Genomic DNA, 16,321 nt, shown 5'->3' with positions numbered 1-16,321 from the left:
TCATTATGTTGTACAGTGGTATCTAGCTTAAAATAAGTCCTTTGTATTAAATTTCTATATAGTTTTTCACGATGAGAGAAGACAACATTATTTAGTTTTAATGTTTTTTAATTTAATGAAGGAAGAAATCTTATTATGTTTGCAAATAATCTTTGGTATTGCAGAATGTATGTATTACTATTAACACTCATTTACAAATACATATTAAAATAATTAATACATATTAAATAATTATTTTGTGTGTGTGACATATTTAGTCAGAATATCTAATGCAAATATATAATGTTCTAGTTAATTGGATATTTTTTCTCAGTATTTTTCAATAATATAATCTTTTAGGTTAAAAGGAGAAAGTAAGCAGGTGATGGATTATAGAAAAAGACTAGATGAGATTATCTGTTGGTTAACAAAGGCCGAGAATGCTGTGCAGGAAAGATCAACCACTGAGCTGGAAGAAAACCTGCAAGAATTAACAGTAAGTGGTTCATTTGTCTCTATATTTGCCAGTGCTTTTTGATGCATGAATATTTTCACTGCAAATAAGATACTGCATGACTGAAGAAGAAAAGGGGAAGAAACTTTGTCCTTTTTGGTAAATGTGGTGAACTTTAAAGAGGAATATCTTTTTTTTTTTTTAATTTTAAAGAGCAGTTGTCATTTTATTCTTGCAGTGGTAAGGCTTCACACACATAAAAGTAATAAGTCATGTGGTCTCAGTATTGGACCAAAGTTTTCTGGAATATTTTAAGCAGACGTCATCATTTTAGAATATAATAATGCTGTGAAGTATAGTTTTTTGCTTTTGGACTTAGAAGATAATTACTGATTACTATCTATAAAACTGAGTCCTATAAGAAGACTCAAAGTGAGTTGAGAGTAACTCACTGCAGCTTACTATGGACTTAGCATCATGGTTGTATTAATCAAATTTTCTTTGTTGATCTGCAACCAACAAGAATTGTTTATAGTTGTATAGGTATACAACATATAAAAATACATAAATATATATAGATATGTTAATATACCCAAATATCCATACATTTTTATATCCACAAATTTTATATTTTTGTGCTAAGAATTAAAGTACTTGTAGTAGAACAATAAGCATAATGTGCTCACATTTTTACTAAACAAAAAGAAATTGTGTGTGAGTGTGGATACACACATCTGTGTGCAACAAAGTATACCTAAAAGGATACCCACTAATCTGATAAGAGATTTTTTCTAAAGGAGTATGATTGAGGTATTGTGGGAGAGAAACTTTTTTTTTTTTTTTTTTTGCGGTATGCGGGCCTCTCACTGTTGTGGCCTCCCCCGTTGCGGAGCACAGGCTCCGGACGCGCAGGCTCCGGACGCGCAGGCTCAGCGGCCATGGCTCACGGGCCCAGCCGCTCCGCGGCATATGGGATCCTCCCAGACCGGGGCATGAACCCGTATCCCCTGCATCGGCAGGCGGACTCTCAACCACTTGCGCCACCAGGGAGGCCCCAGAAACTTTTAATATTGATGAAAAATACATGGCAAATAATTATTACGTTTTCTTTTCAAAATGTGACAAATATCTAACAAACTTGCTCCTGTCTTATCTAAAAATTTCAATAGTTTTCTTAGAATATGCCTTTTGTAAACAATTTGGGGGCAGTCGCAGGGGATGGGACAGTATATTAGGGTAGGTAGAGATAAGGTAGAGATGCATGCATAAAATGCTCCTGTTTTTTCTGCGGTTTTTTTTGGCCTTTCATTAGAATAGACATTTTATTAGCAAAGAAAAGAATGTTAAGTTGTCTATGTAAATATGATATAATATGACCCTGTTAAGAGACGGGGGTCAGGGGTAGTAGTTCATGTACACACAATGCACACTGAAGGTGGGAGGTCATTCCCAAATTAGTTACTGTTTGTTAAGATAAGTTCAGTCTTCTTAGAAGTTTATTTTCCATTTAAGAAATTAAAGGTCCACATTTATAGGAGTACAGTAAGTTGCTGACATACAAAGGAGTTCTGTTCTGGGAGCGCATTTGTAAGTCCAATTTGTTTGTAAGTCCAACAAAGTTAGCCTAGGTACCCAACTAGCACAATTGGCTATATAATACTGTACTGTAATAGGTTTATAATACTCTTCACAAAGATAATATGTACATAAAAAACAAACACAAAAAATAAAACATTTTTAATCTTTATAGTACAGTACCTTGAAAAGTACAGTAGTACAGTACAACAGCTGGCATACAGGGGCTTGCACACATGTTTGCATCTTTGAAAGTTCGCAACTTGAAGGTTCATATGTAGGGGACTTACTGTATTTCCAAAGAGATTCCTAATACAGTTCTTGATCTTTTTCTGGTATGACAACCTTTTAACCATACCTCTCTTCTGACTCCTTTAGGACTTAATCCAGGAGATGGATGATCAAGCTGAAAAACTCAAATGGCTGAATAGAACTGAATTAGAAATGCTTTCAGATAAAAGTCTGAGTTTACATGAAAGAGAAAAAATTTCAGAAAGCTTAAGAACTGTAAATTCGACATGGAATAAGGTGTGTGTTAAGAATTACTGCGACACCTTTCTCATGTTTACTGATTTTGTTGTTAAAGAAGTGGAATCAGGCAACTGTTTTACTTTTAAGTATACCCAAATATGGCCACATTTTATTAATGCTTGCTAATATTGATAATTATATATTTTTTCATCTGTCATGGATAGAAGCATGTGTTCTCAAAGAATACTTATTTTACATGGAATTTTTTTGGCCTAGGAGATTTATACATTATATACTATATTAAATAATGAGTATATATTAGAATTAGGCAATAAAATGCTAATAATTATACTCTGAAAATGAAAGCATTAAAATAACTTTGTGATGTTGCATGTGACTTTTCACATACGTAGATTTATTTTTAATGATTTTATTCATTCAACATGTATTTACTAGGTTCCAGGTGGGATGTAATGGTATGTGGCTATAAATATGACTAAGATAAAGTCCTTTCTCTCATACTGTTACTTTTTTTGCAGCTGAAACAGAGGTAGATAAAGTAATATATTTCTATATATTTTGGCTTGGGTACATACCATAACAGAGTGTGAGGTCTGTCTGGGACATTGAATGGATATGTTTCTGCCCTGGTTTGGATAGGTCCCATATCAGTCATTTTCCTCCCTCTCTATCCTTTTAAAATGATAGCACTCATTCTATATCTAATGATTTGGGTGCTTTATTGATCTAGCCTCTCTGCTTGAGAATTACCGTCTTGATGAGTTACCGTTACTGATGACTCACACATCTGTATCTCTGGCCTGGACTCTCTCATTACTCTAGACTTCATCACAGCTGCCTGCTCAGCATCTCCACTTCAGTGTCTAATAGGTATCTCAGACTAACATACAAAGTCAAACTCCTGATCTTCACCTCCCTCCTGTGCCTTAGTATACTTCTCCCACCTCAGTTACTGGTAATTACATCCTTCTTGTGTTTTATGCCAAAAACCCTGGACTCAGTCTTATGACATGTGAATTATATCTCAATTAAAAACAAACAAACACGTAAACCTTGGAGTCACTATCATCAGCTTCTCCTTCAAAATACCTGTCTCTTTGATGGGACAGTTTGAATGGATGGCTAGATGACTAGATACATGATAAGGCAAATACAGCAAAATTTTAACAATTGTACATATTGAGTGGCACATGGGTGTTCCCTGGGCAATTCTTTCGGCTTTTCTTAGGTTTGCGAAATTTCATAAATTTGACCATTTCTCACTACCCTGTGGCCACTAAGTTGTTTCAAGCCACCGTCATCTCTTATATGATTCCTACAATGGCCACTTCACTGGTCTTCCTGTTTCCTTCTTTTCCCTTTGTCAGTCTCTTCTCAAGAAAGTAGCCAAAGTATTTGTTAAAACATAACTCAGTTTAAGTAACTCCCCTGAACAAAGCCCACTAATGGTATTCCATCACATTCAGAGGAAAGGCCAAAGTCCTTACTGTGACTTATTAGGTTCATCATGTTCTGGCTTCCTGTTATCTCTCTGACTTCATCTGCTACTCTCTCTCCCTGTGCTGCTTTCCAGACTTGTTGGCCCCGTGTCAAACATGCCAGACTCAGCTTGTGCATATTCAGTCAGAGCACATGTATTTATTTAACACAGAGGATGTCAATGGGTATTGTGTAGAATAGGGTATCGTGGTCACTTTGGGAGCACGATGTTAGATAGAGCCAAACCTTCCTTTATCACAGGACTTCACATAGATTTTACACTAATTATGTGAATTACGAATGTCTAAGACCAAGCAATGCTTACTCTGTAGAGAATTTCAACAAACACATTTTAAGAAATACTAATCTGAGATATTTCATTCATTCATGCTTTTATTCATTCACTTAATAGGTTTTTTACCAGACTCTCATTTTATGCCAGGCACCATTTTAAGAGCTAGGAATACAGTAAAGAGCATGAAAATGCTTCTAACCCAAAGAGCTTATTGTGGGTAAGACAAGTAGATAAACAATTATAACAAAGAGGTATCCATGGGGACATAAAGGTAGGGCACCTACCTGGCTTTGGGTGATAACCGTGGAAGATTTTGTGGAGATCATATCCAAGCTAAGATAATAAAAGATGAATGAGTATTGGTCAGATGGAGAATGGAGGAAAAGACATTGCAGGGAAAAGAAGCAGTAAGTGAAATGGTCTAGAGGGGACAGAGAGTGAATCTGGGTCCTGGAAGTAGCTCAATATGAATTGGAAGGACAAGAGATGCTTGCAGAGACCTAGGGGCCTCATCATGCATCACAAGGAATTCGAGTTCCGTCTTGAGGCTATTTCACCACCTTGAAAGCAGTGGGAAACTGTTAATGGGTTTTAAACAAGTTACATTTTGAAAGATCACTATAGCTGCACCACAGAGATGGATGGAGTGAACCCAAGGATGGATATGCTTAGTACATCAGGACATCAAGTAACTCCTCTGAGCAAAGCCCACCATCCAGATCAGGGTAACTGATCTGGAAAAATAGTTAGAGTCATTAGACAACTTTGTGAAGAGAGTGTCAAGGAGGCAGATGATGAATCCATATTTGGACACGTCTGAATGTACAGCTGACAGGGAAAGCTGGACTGAAGATACGTTTTGGGGAGTCTTCAGCCTCTTAAAACTCCGCATGATAAGTGAAACCATTAGAAACCAGGACCCAGGGAGAGAGGCCAGTATGGAGGGTTAGAAGACCAAAAAACCTACCCTGTAGAATGTTGGTATTTGGTGGATGGGCAGAGGAAAATGAGCTGGGGAAGGACACTTAGAAGATCAATCAGAGAGGTGGGAGTAAAATCAAGATTGTAGAATACTAACAAAATGCAAGGGAGAGGGAGTGGCAGCATTAAATATTGCAAAGGGGCAAGGCAGTTAAGGACTGGATGACATTCTTGATGCTAGTGGAGCTGAGGGTCAAGCAAGACTGCAGTGGATAGTGGTTAGTGAAAGTGGACACAGAAGCTTAGGCACTGAGGGGGAGGAAAGTGGCGGCATTATCATTTAGAAGGACGCTTCCTTTTCAGAAAACATAACCGTCTTTATTTATATACTATCCTTCTCTTTCTGTTTGGCCTGATGCTCTAGATATGCAGAGAAGTGCCTAGTGCGCTGAAGGAACGCATCCAGGAACCCTGTTCTGTTTCTCAGACAAGAATTGCTGGTAAGATACAGTTTATTTCTTTACAAATCTTTTTATACATAACAAAATTTTATGATTACGAGCATTGTATGTGAATTAGAAAAACTTATTTAAAAACACAATGCAGTGGTGATTTCTTATTCTGCTTTCAATCATTTGAAAAGAACATCTTCTCTAAACACAAGACATATTTCACTGCCCAGTGTGTGCAAGGCATTCCCTCTCATGGGAGGTGAGACTTTTAGCCTTTCCTGGGACCAGAGTAGAACCAGATGCTGCTGGAGGCAAGGGAAGAGGCAAGGTGAGGACACTGAAAAATAGTTTTCTGGGGACATTTTGAAGTGAACAATTCTCCTAACTCGCTGTCCTGATTCTGTTCTTATCTTACCACTCCTCGATAATCTATTCTTCTGATAGCAGCTAAGTGATGCTTTAGAAACAGGTTTGATGTCACTCCTTTGATTTCAGTCTCTTAATCACTTCCATCATACATAAGTGAGTTCTACAGTCTTACCATGGTCCAGAAGACCATGTGTGATCTGTCTGCTACCTGTCTCTGTAATCCCATTTCTTATCACTTTTTCCTTTCTTCATTCTGCCTCAAACACACTAGTCTTCTTGCTGTTTCTAACACACCATGAACATTTCCATTTATGGTCTTTGTGCTCTCTGTTTCTTCTTTCTTTCTTACCCAAATGTCCTTCCCTCAGATATTGCATGTTTCACACACTCGCTTCGTTCAGTTCTCTTCTCAAATATTCCCTTCTTAGATGAACCTTTCCTGACCTGACCACCCTATGTCAGATACATCCTGTCTCTCTCCAAGATACATCCTGTTTCTCTCCAACTTCTTGCATTGGTTTTACTTCGTGACGTATATCCATGCACCCCCACCAGAATGCAAACTCTGTGAGGTCAAGGCCTTTGTCTTACACATTCCCATACCTGTAGCATCTAGTCAAGTGCCTTGCACATTGTAGGTTCTTAATAGATATTTGATGAAACAATGAATGAATATTTAGGTTGTTTTCAATTTTTTTAAAGTACAAAACGTGACAGTGAGGATTGGTCAGAATGATGTATGAGGCATTCTCTAGGGTATGTGGTGGTGAATCATTGGGGTGATCGTGGTGAGTACGGGCAACTTTACTTTGCTAGCTGCTGCCTAGACTAGTTGTTCCAGGTTACCCTTCCACCAGCTGAATGTGAGGCTTCTCATTGTTCTACGTTGTTTCCAGCGCTCCAACATTTTATTCCCAGGACTGCTGTGTGCTTTTTAAAATTAATGATTACCCCCAAAGGCCTTTTGTTTGTGTGAGTTATGTCTATCAATATTTACCTAATTAGAAAGTAAAACTGAGAAATTTCAAGTTATGTTTGTCAACTTGTTAAAATAACAATAATAAAAAATTCTGTTAATAAAATAATATATTTTATAAGATATTAACATAAGAAAGTATATTTTCCAAAACAACAAAAAAATAGAAAAGTGATATGACATTACATTTTTGAAAATCTTTAAATTTCTGCCATAAGAGAAGACACCTGGATTCTTGTATCTGCTTCTTCATTCGCTCTATTGTGATATCATATGTCATGTAGCCTTGAGTAAAAACGCCACTCTACATTTGAGAAGGAATGAGCAGGAAGAGGCAAATAACTTACTATGATGATGAGCGTAGTTTTGGCATCCACACCCCTTGGAAGGGTCTCTAGGGACCCAGAGCTCCCCAGACATCACATTTGGAACCTATGACCTGTGGAGATAAGACACTTCATTTTAATTTGCATTTCCTTAATTACCTATGTGCTTGAGCCTTTAGAAAATATGTTTATTGTCTTTCTTATTTCCTCTTCTGTGGATTGTTGGTTGATGTTTTTTGAGTTTGAAAAAGCTACTTTTGTTACTAATTCCTTGTCTGGAATGTGCATTGCAAATACCTTCTCCCTTAATCTGTGGGTTTTAAAATTTTTATTTGTGGTACTATTTTCAGAATTCTTAAACATTAATGATCTATTAATAGCTTTCCTTTTTGTGATTTATTTTAGAAATCCTCTATTACTCTGAAGTCATAAAGATATTCTTCTATATTTTACAATTTTAGTTTTCATATGCAGGTCCTTAATTCCACTGAAAATTAATTTTCCTAAGGTGCACGTGAGGTCAAAATCTGTCCCATCATCTTCCCGCTGCAGCCATGGGTCACCACTTTTCCCAGCATCATTTGTTGACCAGTAAATTCCTCCTCATTGATCTATAATGTAGTCTCTGCCAAGGTCAGGCTTCTCTGCCAACTATGCACTGTGGCTGTTCTCTTCTAGTGGTCTGTTTGAATGTCTGGATCTGTAATACATGAGGTTAATCATTCATTATTAGCTGAGTAATACAACTAAATATCGGGTAGGGCATGACCCTCTATCAAATATAAAATGTTTTGACTGTTCTTGGCCCTTTTCTTTCCTATGTTAATTTTAAAATCAAAATTTGAATGTATAATTTGGTCAAGTTACACACAAACCTGTTGGGATTTTTTTTTATATTGTGCTGAATTTACAGATTGACTACATTTTTTAGAAAATTATTTAAGCCTCATTTAATATACCTTATGCTAAAGTGGGTCTAGATAGATCTAATAATTAATTCAACCACCTCTTGTGTAAACACTAAAGAAAAACAATTACCAGTCTCCCACTGTTCAAAATAAGACAAAAACATACAAACAAAAAATATAGAGAAAATATATATCAAATCTTTGGAGAAGACAAGAGTAAGTTCTGAGAAAACAGTCCCCCAAGACAGATTTATGGATTTGCTCAACTGAACTTTGTTAACATCTATATGATAAAAAGAAAACAAATTAAATACTAAAATAGAAACATTGTTTTCAGCAATGTGACGGGGTTTATCTTTCTTGCATAAAGAGTTCATCCAGGGCTTCCCTGGTGGCGCAGTTGTTGAGAGTCCGCCTGCCGATGCAGGGGACACGGGTTCATGCCCCGGTCCGGGAAGATCCCACATGCCGCAGAGCGGCTGGGCCCGTGAGCCATGGCCGCTGAGCCTGCACGTCCGGAGCCTGTGCTCTGCAAAAGAGTTCATCCAAATTGATAAGGAAGCAGATAAAGAACACGTACAGTTATAAATTATACCATATTTGATTACCAAACATGAAGAATATTTATCCTCACTGGTAACCAAAAAGACATGAAATGAAGCAATGGTGAAAGATGTGTGTTTATCTGTAGACATAGAATTTTGTTTGTGTGGATGCAGGATGTTCATCAGTTCCACACACTGCTGGAAGTCTATATTTCCAACTTTTAAGGAAAACAGTTTGGCAATCAATAGTAGATACATTAAGTTTTTTCATATTTTTTAACCTAGTAATTCTGTTTTGGGAAATTTCTACTAAGGTGTCAGTCAGAGCTGTAAAGAATACACAAAAAGATACTTCTTGCAAGTTCTTTTTTTTTCTGGTTTTTGTTGGGTTTTTTTGCAAGTTTTCTTTTTAATTCAACAAATATTTATTGAGCACCTACTATGTGCCAGGTATAGTTCTAGGTGTCAGGGTTTCATCAGTAAATACACATAATAAATAAGTGGAGTACATGGTATATTGGAAGAAAAATAGAGAAGTGTAAGAGAGACTGTACCACTGATGTTGGCCGTGGAGCACATGAGGAAATCAGGTGTGCTGAGAGGATATTGAAATTTTAAAAAGAATATCAAGAGACCTCATTTAGAAGATGATAAGTAGGCAAAGCCTAAGAGCAAAAGCACTTTTGTTGAATTTCCTTAATATTATTCTTTATGTTCTCTGATGCACTGTTGTGAAAGGAATTTAAATATCCTTGACAGATGGCTATAGCTGCACCTGTGTTAAGTTCTATGCTTCTTTACACCCAGTTTTTTTCTAGTTTTATTGAGAAATAATTGACATACATCACTGTATAAGTTTAAGGCATACAGCATGATGGTTTGATTTACATGTATTGTGAAGTGATTACCATAAATGGATCTTCTCATATAGATACAATTAAAAAAAGAAAAAAGGAAAAAACATTTCTCCTTATGATGAGAACTCATAGGATTTACTCTCAACAACTGTCCTATATATCATACAGCAGTGTTAACTGTAGTCTTCATGTTGTACATTATATCCTTGGTACTTGTTTATCTTGTAACTGGAAGTTCGTACCTTTTGACCACTTTCTCCAATTTCCTCTCCCCCCACCCTTCACCTCTGGTAACCACAGGTCTGAATGATCTCTTTTCCTATGAATTTTTTTTCTTTTTAGATACCATATATGAGATCATACATATTTGTCTTTCTCTGTCTGACTTACTTTACTTAGCATAATGCCTTCAAGGTCCATCCACGGTGTCTAAAATGATAGGATTTTCTCATTCCTATGTCTGAATTATATGTATACATTTCAATACTAACCCCTTATCAGATATATGGTTTGCTCATATTTTTTTTCCCATTCTGTGTAGGTTGTCTTTTCACTTTGTTGTATTGATGGCTTCTTTCGCTGTGTAGCAGCTTTTTAGTTTGTTGTAGTCCCACTTGTTTAGCTTTGATATTGTTGCGTATTCAAAGAGTCAACACCATGACCCAGGTCAAGGAGCTTTATTCCTATGTTTTCCTCTAGGAGTTTCATGGTTTCGGGTCTTACATTTAAGTCTTTAATCCATTTTGAGTTAGTTTTTTGCTAGTGGTGTAAGACATGGGTCCAAATTTACTGTTTTATGTGTGAATGTTCAATTATCTTAGCACCATTTATTGAAAAGACTATCTTTTCTCCATTGTATGTTCTTGGCTCCTTTGTCAAATGTTAGTTGACCGTATATGCAAGCTCTTTTTTAAAGTAAAAGTTCAGAGGTAGTCTAAGTATCCAGCTGTAGGAAAAGAGATAACTAAAAGTTAGAGACTATATACATAGATTATTACATAGGTATTCACAGTGATGTTTATTAAAAGTGACTAATGCTCATGTTGTAAAGGGAAGTGAAAAAGAACAGAAAATTACAAATAAAATGGCTTTACAATTAAAGCAAAAACATCTTGACAAAATAAAATAACACTCCTAATTTTCTCATGGTTGATGTACTTTTTATTTTATTTCCTCTTGATATCAGCGTTAGTTACTTCTGAGTTATTGCTGCCCTAGAATGTGGTGAGACTGTGTGTTTAATTGCCATTATGGTAACCAAAAACATATAGATACTTCAGGAAATACCATTGCCATTTCAGTATTAAAAAATAAAAACCGGGCTTCCCTGGTGGCGCAGTGGTTGAGAGTCTGCCTTCTGATGCAGGGGACACGGGTTTGTGCCCTGGTCCAGGAGGATCCCGCGTGCCGCGGAGCGGCTGGGCCCGTGAGCCATGGCCGCTGAGCCTGTGCGTCCAGAGCCTGTGCTCCCCAACAGGAGAGGCCGCAGCGGTGAGAGGCCCGCATGCCACAAATAAATAAATAAATAAATAAATAAAAATAAAAACCTCTTTCAATTGTTTTACTTAAACTAAATTTTACATAAATACACATACATGTCACCATTACATCACCACAGTCAGATTATCCTGCTGTGTTATTGATACTTTGCTACGTTTTTTATTTCAGCTCATCCCAGTGTCCAAAAGGTGGTGCTAGCATCATCTGCATCAGATATTCCTGTTCAGTCTCCTCGTACTTCAGAAATTTCAGTTCCTGCTGATCTGGATAAAACAATAACAGAACTGGCCGACTGGCTGGTGTTGATCGACCAGATGCTGAAGTCCAACATTGTCACTGTCGGGGATGTAGAAGAGATCAATAAGACAATCTCCCGAATGAAAGTAGGTACTAGTGTAAAGGCTTGTCATGGAAACACCAAGATCTGTTTGGATCACTTTTGTTTATCTTAAACTCTGGGAGGATGAGCTTTAAAAAATTCTTGACCTGTCAAACAGCCGTCCTGGGCTAGCTCTGATGAGTAAAGCTTTTCTTGCATTTGTGCTGTTTTTGTAAGAACAGGTTTAACAATGTGAGCTGTAGAGTCACTGTATTTTTATGATCTAAGACTGGTATCATAAATCCAGCCACATCACTATAAATGTAAACTGGTGTTACATTTAATGACTAGTGTCATGGAGAATAATTTGTTGAAGTGCCTTTTCAATTTATATTTCACAATGAGCTTATTTGTTTAATTGCTGACATCGTTAAGTGAGAATCTCCTGACTATAATTTTATTTCTATACATATGCCATCTAATATCAATTTGTAAAGTTCTTTTTTCCACATTCAGTGTGTTTTTGGTACTGGGCTGTGTGTGTCTAGGGATATGGAAAAGAATATACCAGATAGAAACTGGGAATGAACCATGAAATAATAACAGCTCTTGCTAACTCTTATTAAGTGCTTAATGTATGCTAGGTATTTTTCTGAGTATTTTACATATATTATTTCATTCACTTTAATAATCTTGTGAGGTAGGTATCAGTTTTATTCCCATATTAAAAACATGTGTGGCCAGGCACAGTCTAATAAAAGCTGCAGGACAGGTACACGCCACCTGTAAGGGGGAGCCAGAATGAGGAAAGGGATTACATCCACAGTGAAGGAAAGCAGACTACATGGGATTTTGACATTTAGAGACAAAGTAAATGGCATTCCTGGTATAGGGACCAGGGTGAATAAAGACATGAGGTGGAGAGCATGAAGCATATTGGGTCAAGAACTGTGCAGGAAAGAGGTGTAGTGGGAAGTAAGAGAGCAAAGGCAGCTCAAGTTCACATCATGAAGAAGCTTGTAGACCACGCAAAGGTCTTTGGACGTTTAGTCTGTAAGCAGTTGCCAAGCATCTTGATTTTCCCTTTTTTTTTTTTTTTTTTTTTAAGATGGGGTAGGAGTTTAGTAATTTATTTATTTATTTTTGCTGTGTTGGGTCTTCGTTTCTGTGCGAGGGCTTTCTCTAGTTGTGGCAAGCGGGGGCCAGTCTTCATCGCGGTGCGCAGGCCTCTCACTATCGCGGCCTCTCTTGTTGCGGAGCACAGGCTCCAGACGCGCAGACTCAGCAGTTGTGGCTCACAGGCCTAGTTGCTCCGCGGCATGTAGGATCCTCCCAGACCAGGACTCGAACCCGTGTCCCCTGCATTAGCAGGCGGATTCTCAACCACTGCGCCACCAGGGAAGCCCCCCTTTTTCTTTTTTAAATTGTGGCTGGAGACTGATGATACCAATGCTCTGCTTGAGTAAGAAGACTGGGAATTGTGCAAGAGACGCTTAAAACAAGGAGAAAAGCCCTTGCTGAGGGGCTGAGATGATGCTGTTGCAATTAGCAGAAATCAGGAACAGAAGAAATGGAATGTGGATGAGGGTTTGATTGATTTAGTTTCAAATATGTTGTGCTGAGAGGCCCTTATGCCATTTAGAAGGAAATGATCAGCATTCATTGAACTGTGTCTTTGCGATTCAGGATTAGAAGTTGTGAATAAGCCATTTAGAAATAATATTTGACACTGTAGGAATAATTGAAATCTGAAAAATTAGTGAATTCACAGAGGAAGAGCTGGGAGAGAATCTTTGGAAATTGTGTTTTCTAATCTTTATGGCTATTAGTTCTATACTTAAAACACACCATTTTCCGGATATTGCTAACTTTTCTCCCATATTTATTAGTACTAAGAGACACAAACTTTCTAGAGCAGCAGTTTTTCATGTCTAAGATTATTTAATTTGCAGTGATTCCAATTAGGGTTTTTCTAATACTTTACCTCCATCCCTGTAGATGCCATTAGTTTATGTTCGTATCTGATGTAGGACAGATATGCAAAGCCTCAGCTGCAGAAATCACTACTGATGTTTTGAAAGCACTTTTTAGTTTTCAAAGAGATTTTCTTCGTTTAATTTCCTCAGAGTTGATATAGCTGAACTGCAAGCATTTTATTATTTCTTTTTGTGAAAATAAAAACACAGAGAGGTAAAGTGCCTTGCCTGGTGATCCAGGTGATAAGTGGGAGAGCTGAAACTTGAAGCTAGGACCTCTGACTTCAATTCCTGCACTTTCTCTGCTACATCACTATCTCTCATAGGAGGAAAACAACAAGTTTTATGTCAGCACACCAATTTTGCTTTGTTACTATTTTGTCATATGGCTTATTAACCTATTTTAACAATCATTTTGTCTTAACAGATCACAAAGGCTGACTTAGAACAGCGCCATCCTCAGCTTGATTATGTTTTTACATTGGCACAGAATTTGAAAAATAAAGCTTCCAGTTCAGATGTGAGAACAGCAATCACAGAAAAATGTAGGTTCTTAAAAAAATTATATATCATCATTCACTTTCCCTGAAAATGGTAACACATACACATACACACATACATTTTTGAAGATTATTCAACCAGAAATTAATATTATTTGATATTTTGATACTCTATTAATAAAATAGCTTTCCCTTGTTTTTTACTTTTTGTGAACATTGTCATAATTCCCTTATGAATTCCTTAAAGTATTAATATCATTACTTTTAAGTAATTACTGATACATTGAAGTTTTTTCTTTTAAGTTAGAATTTCTTTTAAAGGAACCAAAAAAACCCAAAAGTTAGAGAAACCCATAGGAATGCAAATCAATTCTTCTGTTACATTCACTGAAACCAAATCTTACTGTGTCTCTTAACTCATCTTCTCAAAAGTCATTCCAAAAATATTTATTGAGCAGTTACTATACACCTGTGTGCCTGGCACGAAGTTGGGAATACTTTAGTTAAGCACAAAATAAAACAAACCAAAAATTAAATACAAAACAGCAACAACAAAGTTCCCTGTTTCAAGTTTGCTTTCTGGCTTAAAAGCATCCGTTAAATCTGTATGACATACAAAACAAAGTCAAAATTCTCAAGCATGTCACATAGGGGCAATCAGTCTGCTTCCATCACTCCCTTTCTCTCTTTAGCCCTCAGCACTGTCTGTAACTATTCTGTATTGTATTTATTCTTTAACATGCCCTGACGTTTCTTAGTCTCCTTACCTTTATTCACATTATTTTTTTCTTCTTGGCCTCTCCCCAGGTGAAATTCTACTCAGCAGCTAAAATGTCACCTCCTTTGTGAAGTCTCTCCCACCCTCTTTTAGTCTCTGGTGAACTATATTTTCCATCTTTAGTTCCTGCTGTGACCTTTCCTCCCATAATTTCGTTGTAGATCTCACAGTTAATTCTCTCTCCCCTCCATAGACTGTAAATACTCCCCTTTTTGGCCCTGAGGCCTCCCCCGTGGCCCAGTACCAATTAGTTACTTAATAAATATTTATTTGTGGCAGAATATAAACTGGAAGGTATTTTATTACCTAGTCTAATATTTCTGAAGGCAAGTCAACTATTCCCCCTATAAAAACTGTTTTGATTTCAAAATAAATGTTGCAGCAACAAGGTTATTATAAGAGATGAATTAGCAGAGAACTTTTAGTGTGTCACAATATTGGTTTATTTTTACTAAGTAAGCCATTGTCTTTCCCCCGTTTTTTTTTTTTTTTTTTTTAATTAACTGGTGGATTGCTTCTGCCTGTCGAACTCTGGAGTGACCCTGTTTCCCATCACATGGCAAAGGAGCTTCTCAGCTTTGGTGACACCAAACTATTTACAAAGGCTTCTCCACTTTGCTTTTTTCTACCATCTTTTGTTTTTTCCTCCACCCCTCCTCTCTGTCCAAAGTTTGCTTTAAGGTTTTCTTCTCCCGAGTATCTTCCTTTTTCAATTTAACTCCCTCTTTTTGTTTTCTCTCAATTTTTTCTGGTATAGAGGCTGCATGGTCCATATCACCATTCATTATATGAAAAACCACCCTCAGCCAGAGGTTACTACCAATAGTAACTTGCTTTTTGCACTTATTTCCAATGAATAAGATAATTTGCTTATCTTTTATGATAAACCTCTGATACTTGCTGTCACTTGATATCTTTAGTTTTATTTGTTCAGTGTTAAAGGATTCTATTAGTTATAGTACTTTATGTAACTTTGTAACTGACAAGTAAACCATTACAATAAATTTTCCCTCTCCCTAAGTTAAAACGTAAGCAATTTATTTAAACTGTTGGATAAGACCACATAAAATAATCTCACTGAACAATTTTTTAGAATTATTATACATAAGTATAATTTACATTTTTTCTGAACAGTCTTACTGATAGCTCTTATGGTTTACTCTAACCCAGTATTGTTTGAAGAATTTTACCAAAAGGTCTCATTATGACTTAGCTGCAATGTTATTTTTTAGTTAAGTTCTTCTTGGCCTGGTGCTTAACTATAGCCCTTCAGTCTTTCTGGCATACAAGGCATCTTCTAGAAGTTTGTTTCTAACTTTCTACTTACTTATTACGAATGGTTGTTGAAGATATTTAAAGTTATTGCTTACTAGTACTTCAGTTCAAATCATGAAGTAATTAATCAAAAGTTTAAGTTTCCTTAGATCTCTTTTTCCTTGACACATGTTAAAAATACAAGAGGAAAGAAAGCAGGGGAGAGAAAAGGAAAAGAGAAAGAGACAGAAAGAGAGAATGAAAGAAAGATAAATAGAAACAATAAAAAAGAGAGAGGAAAAGAGCCAATATGGATTTTTTATAATAAAAAACTGCTGGGTACCTAGAACTTGAATCTAATTTACT

The 16,321-nt window shown here is 36.6% G+C and overlaps 1 protein-coding gene across 5 annotated transcripts in view; it reads left to right on the top strand.

Annotated features, from left to right (window-relative positions):
* Window positions 1–16,321, top strand: part of UTRN (utrophin) — a 533,820-nt gene that overhangs the window by 241,928 nt on the left and 275,571 nt on the right. For all 5 annotated transcript variants that reach the window (XM_060114636.1, XM_060114635.1, XM_060114639.1 and 2 more), the window contains 5 exons: window positions 340–475; window positions 2,387–2,536; window positions 5,620–5,695; window positions 11,297–11,511; window positions 13,851–13,968. In XM_060114636.1, coding sequence (XP_059970619.1) covers window positions 340–475; window positions 2,387–2,536; window positions 5,620–5,695; window positions 11,297–11,511; window positions 13,851–13,968 — 695 coding nt within the window. The remainder of the gene's footprint in view (window positions 1–339; window positions 476–2,386; window positions 2,537–5,619; window positions 5,696–11,296; window positions 11,512–13,850; window positions 13,969–16,321) is intronic.

The sequence above is a fragment of the Mesoplodon densirostris genome, chromosome 12 (assembly GCF_025265405.1).
Source record: "Mesoplodon densirostris isolate mMesDen1 chromosome 12, mMesDen1 primary haplotype, whole genome shotgun sequence".
NCBI classification, from domain to species: domain Eukaryota; kingdom Metazoa; phylum Chordata; class Mammalia; order Artiodactyla; family Ziphiidae; genus Mesoplodon; species Mesoplodon densirostris.
Note: the sequence above shows the minus strand (reverse complement) of the source record. Positions and strands in the feature narration are given on the sequence as shown.